The sequence below is a fragment of the Megascapheus bottae genome, chromosome 10, assembly GCF_031878675.1.
Source record: "Megascapheus bottae isolate mThoBot1 chromosome 10, mThoBot2.hap1, whole genome shotgun sequence".
NCBI classification, from domain to species: Eukaryota; Metazoa; Chordata; class Mammalia; order Rodentia; family Geomyidae; genus Megascapheus; species Megascapheus bottae.
This window is the reverse complement of record NC_143518.1, coordinates 26356121-26368250: the sequence shown is the minus strand read 5'-3', so window position 1 is coordinate 26368250 and position 12130 is coordinate 26356121. Positions and strand designations below refer to the sequence as shown.

At 38.5% G+C, this 12130-nt stretch overlaps 1 protein-coding gene and 1 pseudogene across 3 annotated transcripts in view; both read right to left on the bottom strand.

The window, feature by feature from the left end:
• The window catches only part of Tnfsf4 (TNF superfamily member 4), a 95913-nt gene that overhangs the window by 21874 nt on the left and 61909 nt on the right, over nt 1-12130 (bottom strand). Inside the window, exons 2-3 of one of the 3 annotated variants that reach the window (XM_090339774.1) lie at nt 7964-8076; nt 1314-1529 (exon numbers count right to left, since the gene is read on the bottom strand). The exons of 1 other annotated variant lie outside the window; for it this stretch is intronic. In XM_090339774.1, the coding sequence (XP_090195900.1) occupies nt 1314-1466 (153 nt within the window). In that variant the 5' untranslated portion in view covers nt 1467-1529; nt 7964-8076. The remainder of the gene's footprint in view (nt 1-1313; nt 1530-7963; nt 8077-12130) is intronic. One more of the 3 variants, XM_090339773.1, reaches the window with a different exon arrangement.
• LOC150057762 (triple QxxK/R motif-containing protein pseudogene) lies at nt 10761-11019 on the bottom strand (annotated as a pseudogene).

Here is a 12130-nt window from a genome sequence, read left to right as displayed (position 1 = left end):
TTGAAGAGCACTCAGAGGGCTTCCAAACCTGGTAAATGTATTCAGCTGTGCTATTTTTGGTTACTCTATTTGCTTTCTTCTCCGAAGAGCCTAATTCCGGTCTGCCATGGAGATATTACTCTTCCTCCACACCCTCTTCCCCAAAGCACCAATTTTCATTTTACCCAGAGGGTTTTGCCTAGAGGAGTAAAGGTGGAGAACACTGAGGAGAGGACAGTGTGCCATGCTAACTAGTCTGCAGGCCTGAATGCCACTGGGGTCACACTTGTGGAATTTGGGGACAAGAGTACTCTCTGTGCTTCAGTTCTTGCAACCACACATTCTCCCACCAGCCTCTGCACTGAAAACCCCCACTTCCTGTCGGCAGAGACAAGCCCAGGCATCTTCTTGGGCTATTTGCCTTTTCCTGATTTAATCTGAATTAGCAAATCTCTAAAATGACCATTAAGAATATAAATTCCTACTGTCTGATCTTGATTGGGAAAGCCTTTGTCAGAGCAACCAGCCCACAGAAACAGAAATTATCAGGAATTGTCCCCAGCGAAAGAACCTGGGAAGACTACAGACTTATTTCCCTTTTACTATCACCTCCTGAAGTCTTGAAGAACAGTTCTTCAAGATTTGATCATCTCCACGTCTGGAGGGCCGGGACAGGGTGAAGGGTGGGAGAGTATAAAAATGGGATGACAATAAAGAGATGGAAAAATGAGGAAGCCTATCCTAAAAGATGATCATTTAATGTATTTGTGGAGGGAAAGATAGCTGATTCAATTATTGGGTAAATGTGTGTGCATGTAGGCAAACACATAGATGCATCACTTTCCTTTAAATGCAAGGTTGACGGTTTCAAAAGAACATACTGTTGATATAAAGAGGTCAAAAAATAACAAATCTCTTTGAATCCCTGTGAAGTCTATATAATAGGAAAGCAGAACTGGTCTGTTACTTCTCTTTTTTATATTAATTTCCTGATCAGGCACATTGTTACCACAATGGAGAGAGGCACCAGCCATGTACATCAGTGACTCAAAGCTTCAAAATGACAACTCATCAGGAAACACCAGGATTCTTGCATTGCAGAGAAAAAAGAGAAAACGCCTGAGGCAGTGCCTCTGGCCACCTCCCCTACCACAGCTAAAAAGAAGGAAGGAAAGTAGGGTGAGAAGGATGTGTGACCACACTTTATAATCACTTGGTGATGGAGGAGATTGAACCATGTCGGGATTGGATTCTTTCCTAGGGACCCTCTGCAGCTGTCACAGTGGCTGTGGGCAGGAGCTAGAAGGGAGAAGGTGTCACAACGTGCATCTTACCTGAGAAGTATTGGAGTGCAGGCAAATGTAAAGCAGGCACAGAAGCAGTCCCAGCCCCTGAATTCCAGAGGCCATCAGCCATATCTTGTTCCATTTAAATCTTGACCTTGCTACATGTCCCACATTCTGGTTCGGGGGTTCAACCCCTTCCATCTTCACAATCTGGGTGCAGGGAAGATGCCAAAGGGAACCTGGGTGAAGACTGAAGTCTTGTCCCTACGAAGGACAAGATGAGGGCAAAACAAGTCCAGCAATCAGAAGGTAGACACAGGTTCCAGAACCTAAGACAAAAAGGCGATTGAAAGAGCAGAGCAGACTCTCTCAGTTTTAACTCTGCAACTTTTGAAGGCAGGCGGGGGAACTTCTTTGTGACTAATCTGAATTTCCCCTTTACTTTCTTTCTTTATTTTTTTTTCCTCTGGGCTAACAGGGAGTTGTTTTTGTGGCATTCCAGTTCTGATTTGAGTGACTGTGAAGTGACAGTTATAAAAGGGTGCTGTTGTCAGGCGCTGGTGGCTCGTGCCTGTAATCCCAGCTACTCAGGAGGCACAGATCTGAGGATCACAGTTTGAAGCCAGCCCAGGCAGGAAAGGCCATGAGACTCTTTGTTTCTAATTAATAACCAAAAAGCCTGATGTGGAGCTGTGGCTCAAGAGGTAGAGCACTAGCCTTGAGGAAAATAAAAACAATTCAGGAACCACACCTAGGCCCTGAGTTCAAGGCCCAGGGCCAGCCTAGCATACACACATGAATGCATACACACACACACACACACACACACACACACACACACACACACACACACACCTCATTGGAGTAGGCACCAATTTGTGGATCATTTGATAAAGATAGAGATCAGATTCATTGATTTAGGAGCTCACACATCTCTTCCTCAAGGTGTTTTAAATCATAAGAGAAACAAGGAAAAGACTGTCCTATGGTATTTACCTGTATTTCATAACTAAACCCTGAACCCATCTTCTAGATCCAGAAACAAAACATGTGCAGGAGAGGAAAATTCTAGTTGGACAGCCCCATTGCATTAAAAGTAAATAAACTAGGACTTCCTAAGTACCTACTATGAGTCAGATGCCATATTGGATGACACTGACATCTTTCCTCCATTGTATTTTTCAGGAAAATTCAGTAGACACATATACAATTAATTTTCTGCACACCAAAACAGACTGTGAAGAGAAATTTGTTCTTTGTCCTCCTCTCCAACTTTACATTTTCCTCATACATAATTTTACTGTTAATGAACAAATACATAGATTCAAATAGTCTTCAAAGATTTTTCCTTCTTTGAGTTTCTTAGCTAGACTCAGAACCTAGAAAGCGACAAATATTCTGCCAACGGGCTTTCTTTACCCTTTGTCATTGAAATAAGCAATGAAAAAAGAGGTGATAAAATTATGTCAACTTCAAATATATAACTGAGCACATAATATGAACCCCGTGTCTCTACAAGACAACAAGGCACTCCTGGACAAGGCCTGTTTATGAAAGAACTTTGTATTTCTAAGCTTCACATGGGACATTCAGCAGATAGCTAAAGAAGAAAAGGAGAAGTTTGGAGGTTATTAGCCATATAAGATGCTGTACGAAACTCTGTTCCACAAAAATAAATGAATATTCAAAAGAAAAAAGAGTGTGTAGAAAATGTAGAGTAATTTAATCATACTATCAGCCAGTTAAAAGTGAATTAAAGCCAGACACCAGTGGTTTATGCCTGTAATCTAAGCCACTCTGCAGATTGATACCTGAGGATTGAGATTCAAAGCTAGCCCAAGAAGAAAAGTCTTTAAGACTCTATGTACAATTAACCTACAAAATAGCTAGACTGAAGGCATGGCTCAAGTGGTAGAGTTCCAGCCCAGCTATGAGTACAAAAAGCTGAACAAGGACACAAAACCTAGAGATCAAGACCCAGTACTGACCCTTATATGCAAAGCACATAAAAACATAACCAGGAAGATATATAAATAAAATAAGGTGAATCAACACCTTCATTTCAGTATTTATGGCTTGCATTTGAAAAGCATATTGCTAGTCTCTTTTGAAAATAGATGAGTAAATACTATAAGTTAACACTTATCTATTTGTTCTTCAAATGCTTTCATTTGGATGTAATTCAAATTGCATTGTAATTCAATTGCATGGTTCTTTGACTCATTTGAATTGCTGTCTGAATTGTAAATTAACTTAGATACAATATGAAACAAGAAAAAACTAGAAATCAAGTTTCTTTTAAGCTACTCTGTAAAGGTTATTTCCCTGAGCAGCACATTAAAGTGGGAAGACAAAACGCATTGAAAGAAAATCAGTGTATAGCTCCCAACTCTTACACAATATTCAATAGTTAGAAATGAGTGTTAAAATATGCATTTATTCCATCTATTTTCAACGATGACTAAAAGGAACAATAGACAAAAAATAAAAAGCCTGAATTATGAACAGAAACTGGAGACAAACTGAAAAAGAAGTAATGAAACTTATTCATGCTGGAAAGCACAGAGGATATTTTCTTAAATCACTTCCAAAAAGATGGGAGAAAAGAAAAAAAAAAGATAAACAGCAACAAGACACAACCTCATGCAACCACGGCATTCTACCTCAGGACTTCTAAAAGCTAGAAAATCAACAAATGGTGCTTTTCTTTGCAGACAATAAAAAACTTCATTTCTACATGGTCCCAAGAAAGCAAAGTCAAATAATCTAACATGTAGAAGTACAGTCCTGGTACTCTAAATCTGTCTCTACCTCCTGCTGTGGTATCTTTCCTTGTGTCATTTTTGCTGAAGTTCAAGTGATGTCCTGCACTTGATTCTTCCTTTTCGTTGACCACATTCGCACATTCTTTGTGGAAAGGGAGAAGATATACCCTACCCCTTACATACACACACCCTACCCCTCCACACACACAAAGAACTAAAAGCTAGGCTGGAAGTTCCTGGGAAGAATTTTGCTAGACTACACGTCCAAGTTCATTATTGGCCAGCTCTAGCACTTCACTGCAGGTAAAACCACCATCAGAGGTAGGGGGTGACAATTTAGTCTCAGGCAGATGGGCAGAGACTCATCTAGAAAATATTCTTCAACAAACCAAGGTGAAATGTTTGTTCAATATTCAAGTACGTTGCTGGATTTGTGGGCAATTGATTTCAGAGCATCTCACAAAGGTCAAATACATAGATCAGAACAAATTAGCCTTGTAATGAAGCCACAGGAAATAAAATACTGACAGACTATCTCATATTTAGAAGGCAGCAAAAAAAATTGGGGGGGGTTTGGTTTGGGGATTTTATTGTTTTGTTTCATTACTATTTGGAGTTTTGTCTATTAGCAAATTCTGTTCTATGCTACCATCTGTCCATCTAATTAGCTTAAACCAGTGCCTACAGCTCAATGCTACGTGATGGATATGAACAAAACACACTCTGATGGTGGGAAACTTCATGAAGAGACTTGTGTTATAAGTCCAGGACTTTGAACTTTATTCTGCAGGAGCTGGGATAATATGAAACCATGTGAAACAGGCGCTGGTATCATTACATTTTAGAAAAAAATCGCTCCAACTCATTGGGGGCTTTTGAATTCTCTGGTGAAACCTCCTACAGGACCTCTTCCTTTCCCACTCCACTCCACCCACTACCCCTCCCCACCACCGTATCTCTAACTGGGGTGACATAATCCTCTCCCAGCCAGAATCCATATTTCCACAATGGTCTGTTTTTACCCAACAGCCAAAGCTATCTCTGACTAAATTATGACACAAGCACATATGAATTACCATGGCAAAACCCCTTTGAATGATAAAGATAAAGCCAGGAAAAAAATCATCAAAAAAGTAAAGGAGGATGTAGTAGGGGGGAGATACCTGTAAGAAGAGAGAAAGGAGCGAGAGAGCAAGAGAGAGAGAGAGAGAGAGAGAGAGAGAGAGAGAGAGAGAGAGAGAGAGAGCGCGCACCAAAGTGAGTAAGAGCAGAGTTGGCAAAAGTATTTTAATGCATGAATAAAAATATTACAATGAGACCTGTTGGAAAATATTTCAGAAAAGTGTTTAGGTGGGATGAGAGAGAGGGAGAGGGAGAGAGAGAAAGTGAGGGGGGAGAGAGAGGACAGAAGTGAGTTTGATTAGGGTACATTGTATATATGTATAAAATGTTACAAGGAAACCCCCTGGCACTACTAACATAAATCTTGAAAGAAAAAGTTGCACCAACAAAATGCTAGGCAAGATTTCCATTGTATTGTGAGAGGATGAATAAAATATACAATCTCATCTCTGCACTCAGTTCTCCAAACTTTTCATCCTGGGGTGGGAATTTTCATCCTACAAGAAGGGGCAATCCAGAGCTGTTCCTAAATTAAACACTCAGCCCTTCTTATTACTTCTAGTGTATTGATATTCCATTCATTCTGCAGGCTTCTTATACTTAGTGAGATCATCGCCTCATCAAAGGCTTACATCACATAGAGCATAATGTTGAAATTCTCTAGCTCTACCTTTCCATCACTCCATGAGAGCCCCAAGTTTTCTCTCTGAAATTATCTTATCCACTTCTGATTAAAGTTGAGATTCACTTTGGTTCAGATCCCCTCAACCTTTCATCTCCAGCCATCAAAACCTTACCCACTTCCTCATGAAGGCATGCCTTGTGAAGTAATGAGTTTGCAGAAGAGGCTAAATAAAACCCTCCTATGAGAAGACTGTGAGAAAAGACAGTTCCCAAAGATGAGTTAATCTTCAAGATATTTGAGAGCTTTTGAAAGATTCACATTCCTAATTCCCTTACTTTAGATATTTTGACTCGGTGTGTCTGAATCAAACTATGGTCATATGAGACCATAATTCTGAAAGATTTCATAAGATCCAGGGCTCTAAATCTCTCCACGTGATCAATGAATATCTCTTCTTCTAATACACGTCTATAATAGTCTATAATAGAAAGCCTTCCCAGGTTGGTGCCAGTGGCTCACGCCGATAATCCTACTCAGGAGGCTGAGATTTGATGATTGGGATTCAAAACCAGACCAAGAAGGAAAGTCCATAAGATTATTATTTGGAATTAACCAGCAAAAAAAAGCTGAACATGGAGCTGTAGCTCAAGTGGTAAAGTGCGTACAAAAGCTCATTGACAGTATTCAGGCCTTCAGTTCAAACCCAAGGACCAACACACACACACACACACACACACACACACACACTTTCCCAAGGTCCCCTAGAAGAATTATTCACTGATTTTTAAGTTTTTGCTTTTTACTACTCAAATCTATCTTTCAATCTCCTATGGTGTTGCATGTTCCTGAAGTCAAAGAGACTGTATGGTATTCTCACAGGGACAGAATAAACAAAGATTTGTCCAATGAATTGAATTTTTTACAGTTGATCTAAAGTATAGTGTTTATAAACTCAAAAAAGAGTAAATGTAAACGTTACTGAAAAATGATACTGTTAAATACAGAAGTTCTGGTTTCTAGACATTCATTACATTTGAAAGATTAGCAAAACTGAAATGTGTCATTTTCATTGAAACCAGGTGTAAATCACTACATTCGTTCAAATGCAAATGTGAGTTCATGTAATGATAATCCATTATGTTTCAGATCATTAACCAGTCACTCACAACTCTTCTCGTAGTGGGGCTCTTCCTTTTCTTTCATCTTCCTTGCTACTTCTTTATAGGTTGAAGTGACCAGTGTGTTATCTGAGGGCAACATAATGAAGTCTAAAGGTCAGTAGCAAAAAGATCAGCCCCATCCATTTGGGACTATTTCTTTATAGTACCTTAGATTTCCCTGTCATTACAGAATCCAAATGCTTAGACAAGCTTTTGGCACTCATAAAATATCATTTTATTTGTGTGTGTGTGTCATCCTGAAGCTTGACTTCAGGGCCTGCATGCTGTCCCTGAGCTTTCATTGCTCAAGGTTAGTGCTCTACCACATGAGCCACAGATCCACTTACTAGATATTTTTTCCATTTTGGTGGTACAGATTTTATTAAATAAAACATATTTGACCATCTACTATATACACAATTTTGTACCAGATTCTATAAACACTGACTTTCATTTTAACATGCACTTAAATTTAAGTGAAAATTAATATACTACTAGAATGACAAAACCGAGTGAGGATTTCACATATTCCATAGGATTTTACAATTGTCAGTAATACTCAAAGCATTTCTTTTGTCTTTATGAAAAGTCGAAAGGAGAAACTCTAGATGTATTTTGCACCTTAAAACAACAGCCAACCCTATGTTTCTAATAAAGCAGGTTCTTTAAGAGAAGAAATACAAGAGATTATGTTTTTGCAATATCCTTTCTCAAATGAAAACATATTTATGTATTATTTCCCCTCGCTGAAACTTACATGCAAAATAAAAACCAGCAACCCTTCATACCTCATTCACATTATTCCAAAGGTTATATTTTAGGTCTCCTACATCAGTTGAAAATTTATTCTGCAGAGTATATGAATATATTTGAATATTCTGAAAAGTCATTAAATATATTTTATTTATTCTTCTGAATTACTCTAAGCATTAAATTATTACATGGGAACTAGCCAGGTCTAAATTTTTTGTCTGATGCCAGTCTGATAGGTATTCCAAACACCACTCACTATTTAAAATATAGTACCTGAAATAACAGGACGATATCACCTTTCTCTTCAAACCGTCAAACCAGACTTTCAATCTGGGATTGCTGTTCAAGAGACTGGCTGCTTCCCAGTTACTGTGAGTTGGTGAAATCTGTATTTCACAAAAACAGTACTGTGTAAATACATATTATCTCACTTTACCTGCTACTTACAGAACTCAAACGTTTTAAGCCTTTGGGACAGGTGATTCTCCAGGTAACCACAAATCAATCCACTGTATGCATGGGCTCTAGATGCCAATATACTAGGCAATGAAGCTTGCCTAAAATTATGCTACATTTAGACTAATATTTATTGCTATAGGAAACAATATTTTCCCTCAGAGAACACCCTGTGAGTATGGCAGAATGGTTTAGTTTTCTTACACTGATGAATTTTCAAACATTTCTAATAGTATAAAAATGTATTTTAAATACCATGACTTCTATTAGTTTTGTAGATAACTAATAAACAACTCTTACATATCCTCTCATTTAAGTTATCACTGAAAACCAGAAATAACCTTTATTTAATGTGACTCTTTTTAACACCATATGGGATGGAAATAAGTCAATGAAACTTGTTCACGTAAATGCGATAAGAGTGGAGGAAAAGCACTATTTCTTGACATGTGGCATGTCACTTGGGAAAGGCCCATCATATCCAAAATGCCAGCTTGGATATTCCCTTGCGTTCTACTTCACAAACAGACATATCACATGGCATAAAATGCTGCAACCTTTTCTAAAAATGCCACTTGGATGGGTCCACTGTGGAGAGTGTGTATGAAGTCTTGTTCTGTGTCTCCAGTTTGTGAGTTCCCGAGGAAGAATCAAGCAAATGACACTGGCTAAATTTTGCCCACAGATGTTTGGCAGGAATACTATGTGAGGATATTGGAACCTTTGGCTGCTTCTGCACTGAGGAAATAAATGATGCTGCTTAAAAAATTTCCACAGAACATATCACTATACTGTCATACATTCAACTTTTGTACATAAATACCAAAGAAGATCTTGCCTTTTACTCATTTTTTTTGCCAGTGCTGGGCTTGAGCTCAGGGCCTGAGCATTGTCCTTGGACTTTCTCAAGGCTAGAGCTCTAACACTTGAGCCTCAGCACTATTTCAGGCTTTTTTCTATGTACGTAGTACCGAGGAATCAAACCCGGGTCTTCGTGCATGCTAGGCAAGCACACTACCAGTAGGCCAAACTCCCAGCCCAAGATCTTGCCTTTTAGAAGCTGTGTTCATAAAGCTATTACATACTACTAAGGTATTTATCAAAGCTTCTGTCTCTTGGAAAGTATAGAAGCAATTCCAATACTAAATTTATTATTTTGTACAAACAATATATGCATGATATTGAACATTTTCTTTTTTTAAGTTTTATTTATTTTTCATATATTTTTATTGTAATTAGTAGAAGGATTACATTATATTCACCAGATAGAAGGTGCATTACTTCACATACATTGATACCCTTTCTCATGTCTTGGACCCCATTTCCCTCCCCCCACCCTTGCCCCTCATCTTGTTTTCCTCCCTTCCCTATCTGACTTCAAATAACCAAATACGCACATATACAATATAGATATTGAACATTTTCTATGCTGACTTCAAAGAATCTATTTTTCAATGAATCTTTATACCAAGTAGTGGCTAGCAACTCTGTTGATGGTAGATCTTTTCCCATTTTCTGAGCTTTATGTGTTCATGTTTTTGAAAATGTATTAAAATGTTGATTGCCAATACAACATTGCATATACTAGTCATTATGTTTCAACAAATTCAAAATACATCAAAAATATATAAACAGAAAAGTACATGTGAGAATAATAGGAAGCATATATTTTCTTCTACTATTTATTTTTCACCCAATTGGTCTAATTAACTCTCAAGAGACAAAATGTAATCATGTGCAAGAACTTCACATTGTTCAGATTCAGAAGACATCCAAGAAAATGATTCTAAGGCGGTAAGACTTCTGCTAATTGTGGGGTGTGAAAAAGACTGCCCAGTTAAATGACAGATTTCTACATCTCTCCCCAACTAGAAAGGCACACTGATACTGCAGACAGCCAGAACAACATAATTAAAATAGAATTCCAAGCTTACATTAATAGAGTCATTAGTTAATTAAAATCAAGGTCAACCAAACTTTCTATTTACATCAGCTCGGATAGCCCGAGAGGAAAGGAACTGTTTTAGAGACATGCGTGACTCTTTGAGCCTCCAGGTGCCATTTCTGACAGAGCACATATGCACTTAACAGTTGGCAAGGAAGGACAAAGATTACTGAAGATGTATATACAGATAGTCTCTCTAATGACATAAAATATGTCTGGAAAGAACCTGAGGCTTCTGGGTAAACTAAACATCACCATGCTTACTCCTTCTTAGTCTCAGAATGTGATTTGAGTACTGTTTCTGTGAAGGATACCTGCAAGAGTCGTAGAAGAAAAATCAGTTTAGTAATCTGTAGCTGATGGAGTTATCAATGTAAGCTGGATAGGACATCTGAAAAATTTAGGGTGTCTATTATTGATTTTACCAAAATGTGCCATGTACAGAATGTCCATCCAAGTAAAAATATTTCTGAGTCTCCAGCAGCAAATAGTGGGGATAGGTGGGTTCATTTCTGAATGTCTTACATGACTATTTAAAAAGATATTTCTGCAAACTAAAAATCTCAGAAGAAAATAGTCCCTACAGTCTAGAGTCATTTCTTCAGAAAGTACTGGCTCAAACAGGTGCTTTTTATAAAATTATTTTCCTTTAATGTATCAATGCTCAGCTTAATCATCTCCATGCACTTCCAGGTCAACATCTGCAGAAAGTGAGATAAAAGAAAGCATAGAAAGCCAGTAGGAGGGCCAGGATCGCTGGAAGTACAAAGCCAACTTCCTTTATGCCTTTTGCTGTTTTCTTTGCTTCCGCTTTTACTTTGGTTGCTCATAAAATAGGTTTGGTTTTTTTTTTATAATCCTGTTTACCAGTTTGCTTTCTATACTGAGCAACAGGAAGTTTCATAGTGCAAGCATCTTTCCTACCCATCTTTGATCTCCAAAATGCCTGCTGACTTTGTGTTCTTGAGGCTGCCGAGTCTGAAATCAGGAAGACTGCTCACACATAAGATATGTCCAAACCAATCTTCGAATGAGTCAGATCAGCCTTCACTCCTCAGCCAGCCAAGGCGGAGGCCCAGAGACTTCGAGTCCCGCGGGAAAAGTTGCTGTCCACGGTCCTGTTACTCAGAGGCAGGGGCAGGACGAGCCCTCTACAGACACCCGGACTCCCACTTACTAGATTTTTTTTTGGTAGTTAATTGGAGGTAAGAGTCTTCCGCGCTTTCCTACTGGGCTGGCTTCCAATCAGGATCCTCAGATCTCAGCCTCCTGAGTAGTTAGGATTACAAGCATTAGCTATCAAATCCTGGCTACAGAATCTCATTTTAAATTGCATACTTTAACTGTGTAGGCAATGCTAACAATACAAAAAGGATAGGTAAGTATATATTTAAATCAGACAATTTTCTTTTATGCCAGTCCTGTGGCTTGAACTCAGATCCTGGGCACTGTCTCTGAGCTTTTTTTACTCAAGGCTACAGCTCTACCTCTTGAGCCACAGCAGCATTTCTGGCTTTTTCTTTGTATGCGGTACCAAGGAATTGAACCCAGGGTTTTGTGTATGCTAGGCAAGCACTCTACCACTAGGCCACACTCCTGGCCCACAATTTTCTTTTTTAAAGCACCTTGACTATAATGAAGTATTAACATGTACCAAAAAACTATATGTATTTAAAGGTACAAGAGATAGGGAATAATCATTACATAAAGTCATATGACCACCATCACAATCAAGATACAAAACCTTTATTCATCTTCAAATAACAGTTTTCTTCAAATAATATTAATTACAAAAGCAAGTCAACATTGAGACTATAAGGCACTTGATAGAGAGTCAGGGGTAGATTTGATTCACTAGAGTTATTTGACATCCATTTGACATTTGCGGTTGTCTGGGCTGAAAGTAGGGTCCTATTATTAGTAGAGCGATCAAGGCAGCTAAACATCCCACATAAGATTTCCCCAGCCAAAGTACACATAACAAAGGATAATCGGTCTTATGTGTCAACCACGCTGAGGTTAAGAAACCCTGGTGTACA